At 49.5% G+C, this 20572-nt stretch overlaps 1 protein-coding gene across 7 annotated transcripts in view; it reads right to left on the bottom strand.

Annotated features, from left to right (window-relative positions):
• Positions 1 to 6885: 6885 nt before the first annotated feature.
• Dysf (dysferlin) overlaps positions 6886 to 20572 on the bottom strand; it is a 201247-nt gene continuing 187560 nt past the window's right edge. For all 7 annotated transcript variants that reach the window (XM_038318221.1, XM_038318219.1, XM_038318223.1 and 4 more), the window contains 5 exons: positions 19091 to 19190; positions 13842 to 14020; positions 11289 to 11398; positions 10007 to 10154; positions 6886 to 7121 (listed from right to left, as the gene is read on the bottom strand). In XM_038318221.1, coding sequence (XP_038174149.1) covers positions 7083 to 7121; positions 10007 to 10154; positions 11289 to 11398; positions 13842 to 14020; positions 19091 to 19190 — 576 coding nt within the window. In that variant the 3' untranslated portion in view covers positions 6886 to 7082. The remainder of the gene's footprint in view (positions 7122 to 10006; positions 10155 to 11288; positions 11399 to 13841; positions 14021 to 19090; positions 19191 to 20572) is intronic.

Genomic DNA, 20572 nt, shown 5'->3' with positions numbered 1-20572 from the left:
AGGCATGACAATCACCTGTGACAGGCTCATCAGTAGAGTCCTCATACTCCTAAGGGAGGGCCACCATTGTCCCCAAGGTTGGAATTCTGTTTGGAAGCCTGTCAAACAGGACACAGAGCACTATGTCTGGGGCTCCAGGCACCCTGTCATTAACCACCATACCCCAGAAGCTCTGCAGCCTGGCATCTTCCAGCTGGTGATTCTCTGGCCCTGGAAGAACTGTGCCCCACTGCTCTGGCACTTGGGTCCCTGTAACAGATTACTCTCCCAAGTTGGACCCCAGTGAAGATGCTCCCAAACCAGCCAGCCTGCAGAGAAGATGTTCACAAGCCATCCGCCTGCCAGTAACAGTGCTCCCACGCTGGCCATTCTGCAGTGGGGGTGCTGGAGAATGCTCCAAAGCCAGCAAGACCCCTGTGGGAGTACTCCTAAGCCATCCATCCCTAGTGGCTATGTCTCCGAGCCAGCCAGCTGCATCTTCACTTTTGGGGAGGTCCAAGAGGGTACTGTTCCTGGAATTTCCGGCAGTGCTATCTTTTCCTGTTCCCTTTGTCTGAGACATCTTTGATTCTCTTCTCCTCTCTGGAGTGGACCTGGTAAGGAGGACCAATCAGGTAAGGGCAAGACTAATGCAGAAAGCATTTAGACTTACTACCCTTGTGTTTGAATGGTCCCACTATGTGCCTATGAATGGACCCACTGTGTGCCTGTGAATGGTCCCGCTGTGTATGTTTTTGTCTATGTGTGTGTGGTTCTATTCTGGGTGTGATAGTTTCCCAATAACTCTGTGTATGTGTGTGTGTGTGTGTGTGTGTGTGTGTGTGTGTGTGTTTTCTTGGTCAAGTCTGAAAACTGAGCTTTTGAAAGTTCCCAGGACTACCTGCTGAACCATCACAAAAACAGTTTCCTGCCTAGGCCTGAGCCAGGCAAGGGCACAGGTAGGTCCAAGCTCAGCATGAGGACAAGGTTTGGGTGAGCTCCTGACATCTAGAGCAGAACATACCCCCCAATACACACACATACACATACACAGCCCCAGTGGAAGAAAGTGGAACCCTAGGAAGCCCCCAGTCAGCTGAGTTAGGAAAGTGGGGTGCCAGGCCAGCCTACCTGAGTGTGGGACTTATGCGGGCCATGCCCCTTGCTTGCTTCCTCCTTTACTCCCATATTTTGAGAGAGTGGAGAAGGCAGAGGAACTGGCTCAGACCACCAGTGGAACGAGCCACCTGAGCTCCAGCTCACAGGCACCTGGACTCCCTGCTGGAGCATTGTTACTGTCCTTCTGTCTGCCTCTGACAACACATCAGTCTCTGCTCACATCTAACTCATCTGTCAGAGAGGGGGTGGGGCATGCTCAGGGACAAAGGCAAGAAATTGAGGCCAAACACAGAGACCAGGTCACAGGGAGGAGCTGAAGTGGGCACTCTTTACCCAGAGCACAGGTCAAGAAAGCCACTGCAGGCCGACCCTCAGTATCCTTCCATGAGGAGGGAACTGGAGAGCCAGGTGAACCCTCGCAACGCCCTGGCTGTCACCAGCTCCCAGGCAGGGGACACCCACCTGGTTCCTCTGGAAATCCCATAATCCCACATTTATGAAACACGTGAAGAGAGGATTGCGACAAACTTGAGGTCCCCAGAGCTGGGGCATAAAGGAGAGAAGCAGAGCGGTCACTGTGTGTGCAGCGCTTTCTTGGTCTGCTCACCTTCCTGTCTGCCCAGCCAGAACTGTCCACACCAGACCAGACAGAAGTAGAGAATGATGTGTGTGAGTGCATGTGTGTGCGTTTGTGTCTGTGTGATGTGTATCTTCATAGGCACGTTTGTGGGTACATGCTTGCTTACGTGTATGCATATGTGTTTCATATATGCCTTTGGTGTGTATTTGCAAATATATATGCTTATGTGTGCATGCATTTATGCATGTATATGCATTTGCATTTGTGTTTTACATTTGCAAGTATACCTGTTTGTATGTTTATGTACATGCATGTACGGTGTTTTGTATGCTTGTATATGTATTTGTGTGTGTATCTGTTTGTATAAGTAATATTTGTAAGTACATGATTGTACTAATATATATATACATGTGTATTTGCGTATGTGTTTGTGTACAAGTGTTTTGTGCATTTACATGTTTGTGTAGGTATGCATGTGTGTAGAATCTTTCTTGAAAATCTTTAAAAACATCAGAGGCAGGAATACAAGAGGCCATACCTTTGACTGAACTCATTTTTAACAGTGAGATTTTCCCCCCTCACTTTGCTACCAGAATGTTCTCTAGTGTTGCAAACTAACAGAATTTTAAAACATAAAGTCCTCTTGAGTGGATTCTTAGAGCTTGGCTGTTGAAGAGACTTGCAGGCAGCCCCGAGAAAAATTCCATCAGTTAAAGAAGTAGAGGACCCACTGAAGGCAGGTATGAGATCAAAGCCCTGGAGACAGGCTGTGGACGAACAGGCCGGAGCCATCATGGTGCAGGGCCAGGTGAGGCAGAGTACCGGAGGCAAGGAGAGGTGAGTCTCACTCCCTCCTGAGGCAGTGAAGGAAGGTAGAAGCTAGGCAGGACTGGAGCCCGGGGGCAGGGCGTAGAGGACTAAAGGATAAGGAGAAAGGCGGGCTCTGCACTTCAGGAAGGCAGGTGGCTAGGCAGAATTGTGCAGAAGCCCTGACACTGGGCTGAGAAGCAGATTGTTTGCGGGATACTGGGGCGCCAGCACCAGCTCTGCTGAAATGCTGAGTGCAGGCATCTGGAAAGACAGGGCTCTAGTGCAATTCCGCATGCAGCTTCATGTGTGGGCAGTGGACATAAGAGCAGAGCAAGAACCTTGGTCAGCACCATGCAGGGAGAAGTAAGAATACAGGGCCCACTATAACCCTTGAGGCCTAAGGACCCCGTTCTGGCTTCTTTCCTGTCGCTGTGATAAAACACTGACTAAAAAGCCACTTAGATGAGCTGGAGGGATGACTGAGGGGAGAAGAGCAATGACAGCTCTTCTGGAGGTCCCAAGTTCAAGTCCCAGCAAACACATGGTGGCTCACACCCATCTATAATAAGATCTGGTGCCCTCTTCTGGCCTGCAGGCACACATGCAGGCAGAGCACTGTATATAATAAATAAAAAATATTTAAAAAAACACTTTCAGGCCACAGTCTATCTTGGAGGGAACTAGGGTAGGAACTACGACAGAAATCATCGAAGAATGCCACTTGCTTGTTGACATGCTTGCTTATACTCAGTCAGTTTTCTTCAATAGCTGGAAGGGTGGTAGAGGCTTGTGAAGGAGTAGGCGGTGCCTCTGCGTGAGTTGGGAAAGGTATCACTTGCTGGAGGGTAACACACTACCAGGAAACTACAGCACTGCCTGCTTTTATTAGAATAAAACGCTTGGCTACATCTGTGGGGAAAGTATTGTAATAAATAATGTGTATAATAGGAACCAGGAAGATGGCCCAGTGGGTAAAGTGCCTGCCACACAAGCTCCCAGGACCCACTTAAAACACCAGGCAGGCATGGCTGTGCATGTCGGTGATCCTCGTTCTGGGGAAGCAAAAAGAGACAGGTCCCTGGAGCTAACTGGCTAACCAGTCTAGCCAATCAGTGAGTTCCAGGTTCAGTGAGAAACCCTGTTTAAAAAAAAAAATAGGAGTGTGGTTAACTTCTGCTGTATACACACACACACACACACACACACACACACACTCAACTCACACACAACGCGTACGATACTGTGGTGCCCATGCACACCTTATTTGGGCGGTAGAAGTTTAAGCAGGTCTTGGGGAGTGAGTGCGGCTCTTCGGGGAGGAAACACATCCAATGGGGGCCTGAGCTGTAGGGAATCTGTGACCCTGCATGCAGGGCACCTGTATAAAAGTCAGATGGTTAAGGGCTTGGTTCCCTCCCCTCCATTCTGCCATGCTCCGTGTTTCAGCCCCCTGGCCTGGCCCAGCTCAATCACAAAGCAACAGCCACTGATGCCATCACTGCATTTCCCACAAGAGTAAGAGCAAGAAGATGCGGATTTGTCTCCATGTGTGTTTTTATTTGGTAGAAAGCCTTCCTAGTGATGCCCAAGCCTCCCTCACCTCCCCACCACCTTCCCTCATTACAATGCCCCTTCCCAGAGCTGTCATTGCCAAGGACGGTCGCTTTACTTTGATCTGTCTGATCATAATAGGTAGAAAAGAGAGGGTGAAGTGTGGATATGGGAAAGAAACTTTCTAGAACTTTCTATAAAAGGAGGAGCGAGAACTCAATACTGGATACATGAATGCATTTGAATTCACTTGTCCAAAGGGATTTGATAAACAGTCCCACCATCTGCAGTAGATAAGACCAGAAAGTACAGGGATGCTTGGGAATTATCTGCCACCCCACAGTCCCAGGATATCAGGTCATGTATGGAGATTACACCGCATGACCCTATTCATCCCTGAGGTTCCGGGTAGGGACTGTCCTGGCCCAGCCATTGTATGGAGCATCCTGCCCTCCCACAGCAGTTCTGAGATCTGAACCATATCCAGCCTGTGCCTGAGCCTGACAGTGTGGGGATTCCATGTCCCATGAGAGTCTGTCTTTGCAAACCTTTGCTTCTCTTTCCTGGCCCTTCCTTCAGTGCACCCGCCAGCCTGCACCTCCTTCTCCAAATGCAATACCTCATACATGCAGATCTTATGAACCCTTGCTCCTTGCCTAGTTCCAGCCCCCACTCCATTTTTGTGACTTCTTACACAAATGAGTAAATTACCTTGAACTTCTGATTACTGAGCCAGCATTCTGGTACAACCTTCAGACGCCAGCAGCTTAGCATTCTGCTTGGCCTCTGTGACCTCAGGCCACACTGAGACACAGGTGCGCTCCCCCAGCTACTGTCTGCAGCAGGTCAGTCCTCTAGGGTGGTTACATACTTGAAGTTACTCTGTCCCTACATGACGCTCATCTCCCAGGAGAAAAAACTAGACTAGAGTTACTTTTTAAACACATGGTTCTGATCCGGGTCAGTCTACCTTTGCACCCTCCTGGGCTCTTTTGTTGCCTCAGAATGAAATTCAGTCTTCTTAGTATACAGAGGTCTTTGCAATAGGCCTCACCCTTCCTTCAGGCCCTCCCTTCTCTGGAACCACTTGAAGTTCTGCCCTGCTGACTATCTGACTCCATGCTGCTCCAAGGTTCTCTCTCTCCCTCCCTCTCACCGTCCCGCACCCAGAGCAGTGTGCCTCTCTGAAGCTCTTCCCCATGAGAAGATGTTTTCTCAGCCTATGGGAGCCATATGCAACTCACTGGGAGTAGTCATGGAGCCCACCCTAGGCCTGCCACATGAAGCATTTCAATATCATACCTGTTGGCCAGACATGTGTTCGCTGGCCATTTATCCCACAGCCCTACTCCCATGTTTGAGATTTGCTTAATGGCTAGTGTGATCTCAGGAAGCAGCATCAAGCCCAACTTTCAGAACAGGGCCAACTGTAAGCAGAAACCAACTCAAGGAACACAAAGCAGAGAAAGCACCAGTCCTTATGTGTGAAGCTGGATCAAGCTTTGCCTGAAGCCTGTCCTTTGATATGCTTCATTTCTATGAAACCATTGAGATTTTTTTTTACTCATCTGAGTAGATTTTCTACTACTTATCAACTAGAATAAAAAAATAGTGTTCACAGTAGCCCTCCAGACCCTTTCAAAGTAGCGGGGAGACCGCAATTCCTCTTACAATATAGCACCCGGGGGTGGGGGTGGGGGCTGACATGAACTTACTTATTTACTGTATTTCTTTTCCTTTTCCAAGCTAAATTTTTCTGCAGAAACTACCTCTGCTCTACCCTTCAGTGTGTCTCTGATTCTCTCAGGCTGGTAGCTTCCTCTTCCACACCTTCAGAAATCCTCAGGGTGTACTATGAGCAAACTCCCCAACCCATCTTGAAGCTGAGCGAGCTTTGCTTCCTCTCTGGTTCCTCCAAAGGCTTTCCATCCCTCCTGTCACACACTGTTAGACACAGGATAGACCCAGCAAAGCCTTCTCACTAGGTGGGAGCTTCCCAAAGAGCTTGCAGCTCTATCTATGCTCTGTTTTCTGGGTGAGGTGTGTCTCTGCCTCTTGGGCTCAGGCAGCAAGTTTTTGGGGCCTAGCTGCCAGGTTCTCTTGGCCCAGCATGAAGCAAGGGTAACAGGGTACAGCTCCATCATGTCAATCCGGTGGCGCCTCAGCCTGAAACCCATAGCCCTGGGTGGGGGGGGGAGTGAATAATAGAGGGGTATGGGGAAGGATCCCTCCCTGGCCCAGAGACCTGGGCCAGGGGAACCAGCTCACAGTAGGAAATAGGAGAAGCCTCTGGTGACAGAAAGAGACAGCCAGCACTGCCTGCCCTGAAGCAGAGGCCTCTCTTCAGAAGCCTCGGGAGCCAAGCCTTCCAGCTCTGCCGTTTTCTGAGTGCGGTCCTGCTGCTCCTGAGGATTAGTCTGGTTCCCGCAGGAAATTTCAGAACAACGCCAAGGCCAAGTTTCAGACCACAAGGAAAAGGTGTCTGAATCCAGCCAGATGCTTTAAGAAAGTTGTGGAAGCAGCGAGGAAGAACTGCAGAGGTGTGTGTGACGAGGTCAGGCCACCCTCCCAATGGAGTCTATCTCACCTGAACAAATGATAGCCTCCCCAGAAAGGTGGAGGTCAAGTGGGGAAGGAGGGGGAGGAGTTCTGCAGAAGGGAGGGGACAGATGAAGCAGGCCACTGTACCAGATATCAAGCCTCAAGCCCCCCCTCTCCCGCCCTAGCTGCTTCTGCCTCCAAAATGCTGGCCCAGAAATGAGAACACTCCACTGGTGCCCCAATCTCCCCAGATAACCCCCTACCACCCACACAATCTCCCTCACTCAGGGACTGTAGACACATAGTAACATAGTTCTGTCTGCTTTATACTGAGATCGGCAAGAGTTCATCCAAAACAGAGCTGGGTTGGGGGAGAAAAGGATGATGGAATTAGGGTCATCCCAAGAACTCAGTGCGTATGTGCAAGACCACCGGGTCCCAGAGCAATGGAGGAGTAGCCAGTCCTGGGCCAGGGAGCAGCCCTTCTCCAGAGTAGACATCTTCAGCTGAAGGGCTTCACCAGCTTCATGGCAGCATAATTCTAGGAGAAAGAGACAAGGATAGAGACTCACGGTCAGCCCTTCAGGGAAAGTTCGGTGGGGGGAAAGCTGCAGGCAGGGCCCCTGGGTCTTCAGCCCTTGCCTACAGACTGGCCCATGCCAGGCTCTACACTACTCTTATGACACTTTTATCCATCGCAAAGCTGTCTCTGATCATTTCCATGATTCCTAGGCTCCTATCTCATACAAACAAACGGGAGGCCCAGGGCTAACCCATCACTAAGCCACTGCCCAGAAAGCCAGAGAGTGGGGTGTGGGGCCATAGGACAATCCATAACAGAGGCCGACATTAGAGAGGGGTCACCCTCCACAAAACGCTTCCTGCAGTCCTGACAGAAGCCTCCCCTCCCCACAACTCCTCCCAAACACCATGAAAATACACAACACAACACAGGGCTCTTAATTGGGACAGTATGTTCTCCAGCGCCGGCCTGGAAAGCCAACCCTGGAAACAAAGCCGGCCCTCCTTCCCCGCCAAATCGCTTCTGCCGCCCCAATCTGGCCCTGCTCCCGGTAGGCTCAGAGGGGCCAGAGGAGTCAGAAGTCCCTGTTCAACCCTCCTAGGGGACTCTCTAAGACAGTGGGGGTGGTCTGACAAGATGGTGCCCTACACTGGCTACAACAGGCTCTTCTGCCCCACCTGGCTGAAAGCAGGTGAGCAGACAGGCCCAGCCTTCATGAAACAGGCCAGGTGACTGGAGACATGGACAGAGAGAGATGGGATTCTGGGCTGGAGCCAGGCCCGCAAGCAGAAGTCCTATAGCTCAATCCTACTGGCCCCTGGATCCCGAAGCCCTGGCTGGAATCCACCTGTGCTCCACATGCTACTCTGGGAGGCCAGTGTATTAAAAAGACACTCAGGGAAAATAGAAGCAGTGGAACGAAGCTACTGGAGCCCAGGCATCAGAAGAGGCTCTCTGCTCAGACTCCCCAAAAGTAGTCCTCGGTTATTTTCAGGAGCAGGAAGATCCCCCAGGATAAAAGGAACAGGCCTTTCTTCCAGACACAGCTCCGAGACCTAGGACAGCCACTCATGGGCCTCACAGGGCTGGGCCCAGCTGGGAAGGGCTGGGTAGGCACCCAAGTAGTTGTGGTGACGGCACTTGGGGCATGCTCTTGCCCTCCAGGCCCTTAAGTAAAGGACCCAGTTTAACATACAGCAAATTGAAGAGACAAACAAACCTGACCTGAGCCAATCAGCAGCCTGGGGCTCACATAGTCCAGCCCCTTCCCCACACAAGGTCTCACACACACAGAAGTTGGTGGGAAGTCGGTAGAACCCATGTTCCTAAGTTCAAGAACAATGCTCCATTTCCTACAACAGGGGGTTCTTCCTTCTTTACTGTCCTAGAGGGCAGCTTCCTGCTGAACTAGCCCAGAACTTTGCATCCCAGAAGCTTCCTAGTGACACGGAAGCTGATGCTCACTGGACCATACCTGAAGAAGCAAAGTCTACACCAGCTCTGCCCCCAAATTCTCAGCTATAATTGTCAGTATCTTAACTATGGCCTAGGACATTCTGCCTCCCGGCTTCTCTCTTGTGGTCCCCAGGCAGGCCCTCCTCTCCTGAGCACTGACACCTACTTACTCAAGTCACTCCATTCTCTGAGTAGAAACTGACCATACCAAGTGAGAGAAGGTGACCTGAGACAGGCCAGAAACGGGGGGAGGGGGGCACTATACCTCTACCTCACCTCCACAGCTGCCAGGCACTGACCCCAGGTCATCTTTGGTAGCAGCTCAGCCCACAGGACACTGTACTTGCAAGACCACCCTCACCCCAGAGAAGACCTGACCCTGGTGCTGTACTTGCTGTCTTCCTTTCTTTAAAGTGTCCCTTTACACGGCACAAACTTCAGCCCTCACAGCCTGGACCCACCCAGGACCTCAGTCAGTTTGGCCAATTGACTTCAACTTCCTGCTCAGTAAAGAAAACATCACAACGAGCCAGGAGCAGAGGGCAGAGGTTTGACCCACAACCACCATAGACAGAGCCAGGGAGCTAAGCACCAAGCAGCCCTGAATGGTATGGCTGTGGAGACCCTGGTATCTCTTGGTCAGATGCCAGCTTATTCTTACCAGATGTAAGGTATCCTGAGTAGGCACGCTTCCTGTGAGGGGTTCCAGATACAGTCCCTGCTCATTCCTACTTTCTCCAAACTCAAGCAAGGACCTCAGAGGACCTAGCAAGTGTTGTCCTCTGTCCCACCACCTTATTCCTTCCCTTCCACATCCAGCTCCACTCCACCTTTCAATGGGCTCCCCTGTCACCCTCGGATCAAGCCTCCTGTCATGTGAATTTCCCCCAAACTGATATTATCAAGGCTCAGGAAGCAAACAAAACTTACAAGTCTCAAGATGCTCCTGAAACTTACAAGATTCACAGGTCCGTCCCCAAGGACTCTAGTAATACTCTAGTATTACACAGTCCTGGGAAGAAGAGACTTTCCAACCAATGAAGTTTCCTGTGCAAGTCATGCAGAAAGCTCCAGGAACGGAGTTTCTGCGTGTTCCCAGCCATGCTACAGTGGGCTTTTCAGTGTGCAACTGCCTCTGAGTCTCAGGCAGTGGAGTAAGCAACTGCAGTCAACTCACTGGCTCTCCAAGCTAGCCACTTGTTCCCATCTCTCCAGGAAGTCATATAACCTCCACTTCTGCCTTGATAGCCCATTCTTAGGTACTTGCTCAATGAGTAAGGATTCCCTAGGGACAAGGCTTTGTCTCCCTCCTACCAGACAGGGGACACCAAGAGCTGGGGTTCTATCTCCTCACTGGAGCAGGTCACTGGTTGCCACCAGACTCTGGGAACACATGGAAGACATGGGACTCTCCCAAGTCAGTGTCTCCCCACAGCAGCCATGCTTACCGGGAAGGCGTAGACAAAGATGCCCAGGAAGAGTAGGAGGATGAAGAGGATGATGAAGAGGATGATGGCACACCGGAAGCGTCGCCACAAGATGAACTTCATGGTCTTGTATGGGGAGGTAAACCACAGGAAAGAGGTGTCGGGGCGCCTGGAGGTGAGACCCCAAGTGTCAGCAAAGCTCCTCTGAGGACCGTTTCCTCCAGACCCTGCTCTCAGCTGGGATAGTGGGTCAACTAGCCTGGCTATGGGAGAGAAGCACCTGCCTCCATGCCCTCCGCCCCTCCTCCAGAGCCTCTGCTGCTGATTCTTGCCTGTGCCACCCGTGTTCTTGGTGCTACTGAGCCCCATCTTCAGGACCCCTTGCTTCTTGCCCTCTCCCCTTCTGAACCCATACTCAGCCACAGATCACATGCTTGGGGAGTGGGGCTGAGCTTCCAGGATGCCCTGTTTGGTGAGTGAGAGCACATTGGCCCCCAGATAAGCCAGGCTGGCTGCCCCTGTGTACACAGCTGGACATCGGGGGGGATAATGAATAAAGAAGCCAGAAAAGCCCATGGCACTCACTTGCTCCCAACAAAGAACTGCAAAACCCCTCCCCTCGGTCAGTAAAACCACTCAGAAAACACAGGGGGCTTTGCATCTCAATCTTGGCCATTGTAATATCCACTGGCTAGTCCTGGGTCTTGGGACTTCCTCCTTTGTCCATCAGATCCCAGAATTCTGGGTTAAAGGTGCCTCTCCCTGTTCTCTAACCCCACAGCATGGGGACAGCACTGTGATAAAGTAAACCATACACCTATGCTCACTTTCAAAAACACCATGGTGGGTGATGTCAAGCATAGGCCTGAATTGAGTTCCAAAACTATAGTCAGCAACTGCCTAGGAGGCTGGAGAACAGCTTCCCGTCTTCCGTTCTTTAGCTGGAATGACCTCATTTAACTTTGGTAAGCTGAGTCTCATCTGTGAAAAGAAGGTCACTATGCAGCTGGGGAGATCCCAGGACACTGGACCCTAATGCAGTATGCTTGACACAAACCCACAGGGAACAGGTTCTCTTTGCTTTGTTGTTTGGTTTAGTGACAATGTCTTGCTATGTAGCCCAGGTTAGCCTGGAACCCATTATCCTCCTGCCTCAGACTCTCAACTGCCAGGACAAGAGGCCTGCACCTTCTGCCTGGTTTGGCACCTGCTGCATGAATTAGTAGAAGAGCCCAGTGTTCACTAAGGCTGCGTCCATGGCCTGCATCTCTCTAAGCCATGGCAAAGCTCTGTACCAACTGACCTTGGATCTTCTAGCTTCGGATTCATGTTGGGCTCATCCCGCCCCTGGCCAGCAGGCCGTTCTTCATGTTCACTCTCTGCAACGATCTCCAAGGTCATTTCCAGCTTGCCCTGTGGACATCAATGGAACCTGATTGGAGCCTCTGGCCAGTGACCCAGAGCAGAGCCATCCCAGAACAAACAGAAGGACTGAAGTGCTATTTTTATTTTGAAAAATGCAGGGTTATGGGGCTAGAGTAGCGGTTCAGCAGCTAAGAGTGCTTACTGCTCGCACAGAGGAACCTAGTCCAATGTCCAGCTCACAGAGAGACAGTAAGTCACAGCCATCATCTCTTCTTCTGAAACCTATTGGACCCTGTACACCTGTGGTACACATACATACACTAGGCACGGACAGAGACACATCAAATAAAACAAGCGCACATAGTCAGCTTCAACTGCCTACTTCACCCAAAATGGAGTCAAATGAGAAGAGTCAAATGAGAAGAGTCAACTGAGGAACTGTCTAGAAAATATTGGCCTTTGGGCATGTCTGTATTAATTGTCATGGAGGTGGGTGAGGCTGTCCCTGGGCAGGTGGTCCTGGTCTGTCTAAGAAGAGGTAGCTGAGCAAGCCAGAAGAGGCAAGCCAGGATGCAGCACTCCTCCATGGCCTCTACTTCAGGTCCTGCCTGCAGGTTCTCATCTGAAATTCTACCTTGGCTTTCCTCGGTGATGAACTGTGGCCTTGTTTATTGTAAGCCAAATAAACTAACCCTTTCCTCCCCAAGCTGAATTTGTTCGTGGTGTTTAGAACAGCAACAGAAAAGCAAGCTGCGATAATAAATATGTTTTTTAAACACTGGGTTGTCCTAACCACAAAGCATTAAGGAGTTACAGAACTACATACAGAAGGGTGGTCACCCCACCCATTCTATGTGGAGACAGGTGTTCTCAGCATCCTTTTTTTTTTTTTAACCATTTTAACCTTTCTACTACTGTATTTTATCTTGTTTTACTAATTTATTTTTAATTGTGTGTGTGTGTGTGTGTGTGTGTGTGTGTGTGTGTACAGGTGACTAAGGAGGCCAAAAGAGGACACTGGATCCCCTTGAGCTGGAGTTATAGGTAATTGTGTGCCAATCAATGTAGGCACTGAGAACTGAGCTGGATTCTCTAGAAGACTGAGCCATCCCTCCAGCTCCTGATTCCCAACATTCTTATTGGTTGGAGCTGCAAGTGTGTGAGGCATGGCACTGTGTGTGCGGCTCCATGGTTTCCTCACTCGGGGAGATATTTCACTGTATAATTACAGATTATCCAAAGTTTGGTTTCTAATGATTGTAAAGCATCCTATGGTTGGCTGACCATAATTTATTTAATAACTACTTATTTTGGCTTATTTTATGTTGTTTTCAACTCTTTGAAATGAATAAATAATAGCACAACAAACATCCCAGAACCTAAAGTTTTAATTTAACCAGTGATTTTTTTTTTTTTGAGACAAGAGTTTAGAAGTGGGACGGCAAAGTACAAGGGCACAGACGTGTTAAATTCTGCATGGTGTGGTACCCAATTGCTCCCCACACAGTGTAACAAGCCATGCATTCCCTGGCAGAAGGAAGTGAGGTCTGTCTCCTAAAACTTTACCAATGTGAACATTTCTGGTTTGTTTGTTTTGCTAATCTAATTTAATAGCCCAAACAGCAGCTTCTAAAATAGTCGCTTCTCATGCGTCATGCATGTCTATGCCATGAACTAGCAGTGCATATAGCTTGCTGACTTCCCTTTGGGATGTGTTTCTTATTGGTTATCACAAGTCTTTGTATAACAAGGGCATTTTCCTTCAAGGGCCACTTGAGGGCTGGTCAGTTACTCTGAAACCAGTCAGAGATTAACTTCCTCTCTGGTGTTGATTTGGACTCTAGGGAGAAACTGTTCCTCTAATCACCCTTTCTCCTCCCACCAGCGCAGACCTCCGTCAGGCAAGAATGATCCCTGACAGGGTCCTGCACAAACAGAAGAGGCAGGCCTCTATCCATCCAACAGAAAGCACCAATCAGAGATACTCAGAACCAATCTCCAGAAGGCCATTTGTTCAGTTCAACAGGTCTCCCTGCAACAGGAGCCTTGAGAGAAGAAGGCTGGAATAGGAAGAGGGAGGAAAACCCTAGAAAATAGAAGATGGAGAGAGAAGAGCCTGGGAGATGGCTCAGTCAATAAAGTGCTTGTCATGCAAGCGTTAGGACCTGAGCGAGATCCCCAGAACCCGCACAGAACCCCAGGCATGGTGATGTGTTTGAAATTCCAGGACTTGGGAAGCAGAAACCGGACATCCCCTGTGACTTGCTGGCCAGACAGCTTATCCTAACGAATGAGCAGGAAGCCAATGAGAGCCCCTATCTTAAAAAAACAATCCGGGCACCCAAGGATTAGCACCAGAGATTGACCTTTGGCTGCACATGTGCGCACAGAGGAACGTAATAGAGAGGAGGGGGAACAGTGTGTGCCCGTGTCGCTGGGTTCCATGGAAGAGACAGCCCTTGCCCTCCACCGGGCTGGAAAGCAGACTCACCGCCAGCATCTTCTTCTCACCCTCCTCTGTCACACAAGGCCACCATCCTTTCACTGTCTTCTGCTCGAAAAGGGACACAAACCATTCAGGGTGGAAGGTGTCATCCAGCTGGTCCAAGGAGCACTTCTCAGCCGTCTTGGCTGGCTTGGGCATGTGATTCAGATCCAGCTGCAGGGAGCCTATGGCAGAGTGGTGCCCTTAGAGAATGTAGCAACCACTGTCCATTTAAAGCCACTCTGGGCAGGCAGCCTCAAGAGCTCACTGTCACCTCTTCAGTTTGTACCCATGGCTCAGCCAAGGGGGAGGGTTTAGATCTACCACCTCCCCAGCTCCTGTCCATTTCCTCTTGTTCTCTCCACACAGCCTCCCATCATCCATTTGTACATGAACATGTAATCTACTCATTCTGTTTCCTCACCTTAGCACAGATGCCCACTTCTGCAGTACATCTAACAGTAAAAACCCTTCACACATGCATGGCCTTCATGCACTTATGCATTCATTTGCGTAAAATGATTTTTATCATGGTAGAATATATACATACACATATATGTATGCATGCTACACACACACACACATCCATATAGTGTAGGTATGTGTGTGTATATACACTGGTTAGGTTTATTTATTCCACTTAACACGAGTGAAGGTCATCTTGGAAGAGTGAACCTTGATTGAGAAAATGCCTCCATTAGAAAATATCTGTGGGCCATTTCCTTTTTTAATGATTGATGTGGGAGGCAGTGCCACTTCTAAGCAAGTGGTCCTGAGTTGTATAAGAAAGCACGCTAGCCAGATGGTGGTGGCACATTCCTTTAATCCCAGCACTCAAGAGGCAGAGGCAGGCAGATCTCTGTAAGTTCGAGGCCAGCCTGGTCTACAAGAGCTAGTTCCAGGACAGGCTCCAAAGCTACAGATAAATCCTGTCTTGGAAAAGAAAAGAAAGCATGCTGGACAAGGCACAGGAAACGAGCCAGTAAGCAACATTCCCCCATGGTTTCTGCTTTTGTCCCATGCCTCCATGTTCTTTCCGGACTTAGTTTCCTTTGGTGACGGACTGTAATCTATAAGCCAAATAAATGCTTTTCTCTCCAACTTGCTTTTGGTCGTGGTGTTTATCACACCAATTAGAAAGCAAACTAGGACATGGTGTGTGTGTGTGTGTGTGTGTGTATGTGTGTACACAAATGTTTGGGGATGTGCATGTGTGTGTTCATATATGTAGAAATCAAAAGTTGATATTATGTGTTGTGGTTTGAAAGCAAATGGTCTCCATAGACCTAAAAGGAATGGCACTATTAGGAGGTGTGGCCTTATTAGCATAGGCATGGCCCTGTTGGGGGAAGTTTTTCACTGGGCTTTGAGGTCTCAGATGTTCAAGCCGAGCCAGGTGGCACTCAGTTCTCTTCCTGCTACCTGCTGATCTGGATGCAGGATTCTCAGATACCTCTCCAACACCATAGTTGCCTGCATCCTGCCCTGCTTCTTGCTATTATGATAATGAACTAACCTTCTGAAATGGTAAGCCAGTCCCAATTAAATGTTTTCCTTTCTAAGAGTTGCCATGGTCATAATGTCTCTTCACAGCAATAGAAACCCTAACTAAGATGGGTGTCTTCGTTAGTCACTCTCCCCTCATTTTCTGAGACAGTCCTTCTCACTGAACCTGGAGCTCAAAGGTCAGCTGGCTGGCCAGTGAGCCTCTGTCCTCCTCCCCAGCACCGGGACTGTAGGCACATGTCTTCCTCCCCGGCACCAGGACTGTAGGCACATGTTGTCATACTTGTTTCTTTATAGGTGCTGGAGTCCAAACTCAAGTCCTCGTTCTTCTGCATAGCAAACATTTTACCCACTGTGCCATCTGCCAACCCCCACTAATTCTAATTCAGTGGCTTTAGATACAGTCATGATGTTACATAGCTGTCACCACTATTTCCAGACAGTTCTCATCCTCAAAGAGAAACTGTCTGCTAAGCAGTAACTCTCTTGTCTCCTCAGCCCTGGGTACCAGTGTTGTCTTGTCTTTAAGGACATGCCTCTTATAGTTACAAACATCTGCCCTTAGGCATCTGGTTTATTTCATTGAGCAAAATATTTTCAGTCTCTCCATATCCCTGTATGTCAATATGTTTTTACAGTTGAATCATATTGCCATAGGGAGACAATACATTTTATTTATCCAATCATCTGTTGGTGGGCATGAATCATCTTACTCCTGTGATGCCTACAGACATCTGGGTGGCTAGAAACTGGCACACATGGGCCAGTTGTCTTCCTGCTGCCTGCTGATCTGGATACCTCTCCAGCGCCATGTTTGCCTGCATCCTGCCTTGCTTCCTGCTATTATGAGAATGGACTAACCTTCTGAAATGGTAAGCCAGCTCCAATTAAATTTTTTCCTTTCTAAGAGTTGCCATGGTGTGTGGAGGCCAATCACAATGGGGAACCTGAAGATGGCCAACATTCACCAAGAGATATAAACCAAGCAAAACAGGGTCCATCTGCCTGATAGAATGCCAGACAGACATCTGTTCATGTAAATATACACCTATGGTCAGGAGGGGACAAGTCCATTCACATACAGGAGGTACACAATGATACACAACATGCATCTGTACATGTATAAAATGCAGATATAATGCAGATGTGTTCATTTATATTCATATATTCCAGGCTATCTCTGAATGATGAAATAGGGAAGAATACATTGTTTAGTTCTATCTTTCTAATTTTTCTATAAGAATCCTGTAAAGAACAGATAAAATATTAAAATTCAAACCTAGAACCATCATTTTTATACCCCACTATTACAATGAGCTCCCCAAAGTACTCCCATCCCATGTGCCGCAAATGGCCCTGGAGTGACAAGGGTAGGGGGACAGGAAGACCAGCACAGAGGCAGGCAAGCATGCCCATCAGGAGCCTAGGGCTGTGCAAAAATACACTACTCTTTGACTTCTGTAGACAAGAGCCATGCAGGAGGGCACCAGTGACCTGCTCAGAGCCCCTTTGCTACCAGATGACAGGGCAGAACTTGGAATGGGGACTTCTGACCTCCCAGGCTGTCTTTATCATGACTTAACTATTTGTTCCAACAGTGGTAAAATGCACATAAAATGCACCACTCTAGAGGCTGGAGATGCCGGGAGTTAGAAGCACTCGCTGCCCTTGCAGAGGACCCAGATTTGATTCCCAGCACCCATATGACGGATCACGACCATCTGTAACTCCAGTGATGGGATCTGACGCCCTCTTCTGGCTTCTGTGGGCACTGGTAATGGACATGGTACATATACATACATGCAGAAAAAAGACTCATGTATAAAATAAATATGAATCTTCAATTTAAAAAAATCCACCACTCTGCGCATATTCAAATCTAGAGTCAGGAGTTGTGCAACCATAGAGCTCCACCTAATTCCAAATGTTTCGGGCATCAAAAAGAAACCTGTGAAACCTATCTTTCTATCTATCAGACACTGCTCCCCCATGGTTCCCACTCATCAATTCTCCGTTGCTTTGTGTGTGTGTGCGTGTGTGCGTGCATGCTGTGTGTGCACATGTTTGTGCAGACATACATTTGTGTATACATGTACCTGTGCCTTTAAAGGCCAGAAATCAACCTCAGACATTGCTCATCAGGGACTGTCCACCATGTTTCCTCTGAGACAAGATCTTTCACTGGCCTGGAGCTGATCAGGTAGGCTACACTGGGTGCCTAATGAGTACCAAGATCCTGCCTGTCTCTACTTTCCCAGTGCTGAGATCAAAGGTAAGTGCTGCCACATCCGGCTTTTTTTTAAACCTGTTTTGGGCTTGAAGTCAAGTCCTCAAGCTTGTATACCCAGCACGTTGCTGACAGAATCACCTCCCCAGCCTTCTTTCCCTCTTTAGATCTGTTGGGTGTGGGCTAGATGTGGAATTATGCGGTGCAAATCCTTCCTCCCCTGTCACTCAGCACATTTCCAAGGCCCACCAAATGGAGTCGGGAGCAGTATCTCTTTTCTTTGTGTATATGAACAATATCCCACGTATGGACGGAACATGTTTCATCGTTTTCCTACTTTTGGTAAGGCTGTTACTAACCTGTTTCTCTCCCAATAGTCCCTGCCGGCCTCAGACCATTCCTCCTTGTCTTCATGCCTACCCTTCAGCCCAGGCCCCCATGCCTCCCTACCCTTCAACCCAGGTCCCCATGCCTCCCTACCCTTCAACCCAGGTCCCATGCCTCCTTACCCTTCAGGTCCCCGTGTCTCCCTACCTTTCAACTCAGGACCCCATGCCTCCCTGCCCTTCAACCCAGGTCCCCATGCCTCACAGCCCTTCAGCCCCGGTCCCCATTGTTATGATTGTTGACTCTTTAAGAGACAAGCCGTGCCCACTCCCTCCCCATCCACTGAGGCAGGCTGATCTTCATTTTCCGGCCTGTGCTCGCTTTTTTCCATCTTCCTCTCAGAGAGGCAGATTTACTTCTGCCTCACTCCCCCACTTTTCTCCCTCTCTGTCCTCTTCTCCTTCCCCCCTCCTCTAAGTAATAAATATCCAATTCTATTCTGTACGATGTTTCTGTCAATGTGCCTCCTACCTGCTGCCTGCTCACACAGCCAGGCTAGCTGGGATCAGCCCGCCTGCCATGTGTCTCCCTGCCTGGGACCAGGTACCGCTCAGGGACCAGCAGCATCTCTGCCTGGTACTGGCTGCTCCCAGGGCCTGCTGCCTGCCGCCACATGGCCTGCTACCACCATTTGGGGGACCTACAGCATTTCTCCTGCCTACTGCCACTGGGGATCTTGCAGCATTTTTAAAAAATCATAACACCCATGCCTCCCTACCCTTCAGCCCAGGTCCCCATGCCTCCTTCTCCTTCAGCCCAGGTCTCCATGCCTCAGCCTGGCTCCTCAAGCTGTCCAACCAGAGCCCTGTTCATTAGGACAGTCCCTGGGGCACAGAGATGAGCAGTGACCCAATTCTCACCATTTCTGGGCTCTATATTGCTAGACTAGCACGACCTGGGACCTCCCTATCAGAAGTAAGGCCAGGCAGTGTAAGCAGGTAACCCATGTCCCTGCTCTTCCTCATGAGTCTCACTAACGTGACTCAAGGAACACCTCAGCTAGGGACCTACTTGAAGGGCACTGTGATCTGACATTGTTTCGTCACATACTTCTATTTTGCTGGGGACTCAGTGACCCTGAACTCCTCCACTGGGCTTCTTTAGGGGCACTCAGGATGACAGAAGTAAGACTTACCCAGAAAGTCATCAAAGGAGAACTTGTCGTTGTCCCAAATCTGGAAGACCACGCGAGCTGGGATCTTGCTCTCTGTCTTGTCAAGTCTCCAGAAGGCATCCTGACCCAGAGGAGGATCAGGGAAGCAAAGTTAGAAAAGTTTGTCCAAGGCCACAAACAGGGAAGCCCCTTTAGCCTGGAAGGCTACAAGGTAGAGGCAGTGGAGCAGTGTATCCCTGAGGGTCACGTCCAAGCCAGGTCCTAGCAGGAAGAGTAAGAAGGGCCTGGCAGTGCTCAGGAGTTTTTAATGTCAATGTGCCATGACTTAGAATCACCTGAAATGAGAAGCTCAATTGAGGAACTGTCTAGATGAGCTTGGCCTGTGGGCACATCTGTGGGGAACTGACTTAACTGTTCATTGATGTAGGAAGGACCAGACTAAAGTCAGCGGCACCATTCCCTAGGCTGGGTCCTGAACTATCTTCCAACAAGCAAGCTTCCTGCTGAGAAACCCAAAGCACCTAGAGTGTCCAGGGCACAGAATAGGGAGTAGCAAGCTGGGATTCAAACAGACAGTCAGGTTCCAGGGTCCTGCTCTCAGCCCTAAACTGGGCTGTGCACATGCGGTCTCCAGGACATGTGGGCTGGCAGAGAGCACCAGGGTGTACCCCCCGCTGTCACTGGAAGGAAGCAAGTCACACTGCTGTAAGTGGCTGGCACTGAGGCAGGTTCCCAGACTCTCCCTCCTATTCCTCCAGGCCACCTCCACCTCCAGGACCCACCAAGAAGTTTCTCCTTCCTTCTAGAAGAGAACACTTTCCCATCCTGGTTGCTCTCCCTTATCCCACTGGTCAGTTACTTCTAGAACCAGGCACCTGGGAGGCATGGGAGTGAGATGGCCAATGGGGGTCTAAGCACTCTCCATCTGAAGGACTGTCGCTGAGCTGCTCTGCTCACTGTGGATCTACCTGGGCAGGAAGTATGTATAGGAAACATCTTCTGGGGCCAGCCTGAGACCTGGACCCATATCTCCTGGTGCAAGCTGGGAGATCAGAGCTGGGTAGCCCAGGGAACCATGGGAGTGTCTGGCCTCAGATGCCATGGAGGTGGTTAATCCTCATTGTCAGCCTGACAGTACTTAGAATAACCGAGGAGACACACATAGAGGTGTGTCTGTAAGGGTGTTTCCAGAATAACAATAGAGGGAAAACACCCTCTGCAGGAGGCATCGTCCCATGGGTTGGGTTCCAGTAATAAATATAATAGGGGAAATGAGGAGGACTGCTAACTACTAGCACCACCCCCACGCCCCCACCGCCCCCATTCCCTGCTTCCTCTTCTGTGGAGACATTGGCAGTCACTTCACATTCCCACACTACAGAATCACCTCACCATGCCTTCCATGATGGACTGTCTCTCTTTAAACCATGAGCCAAAAGAATCCTTTCATGCCTTACATTTAGATCCGGTACAGTGTCACAGCAACAAGTAACTAACGAACTC

This window comes from Arvicola amphibius, chromosome 2 (genome assembly GCF_903992535.2).
Source record: "Arvicola amphibius chromosome 2, mArvAmp1.2, whole genome shotgun sequence".
NCBI lineage: Eukaryota > Metazoa > Chordata > Mammalia > Rodentia > Cricetidae > Arvicola > Arvicola amphibius.
This window is presented reverse-complemented; position numbering and strand designations above follow the sequence as displayed.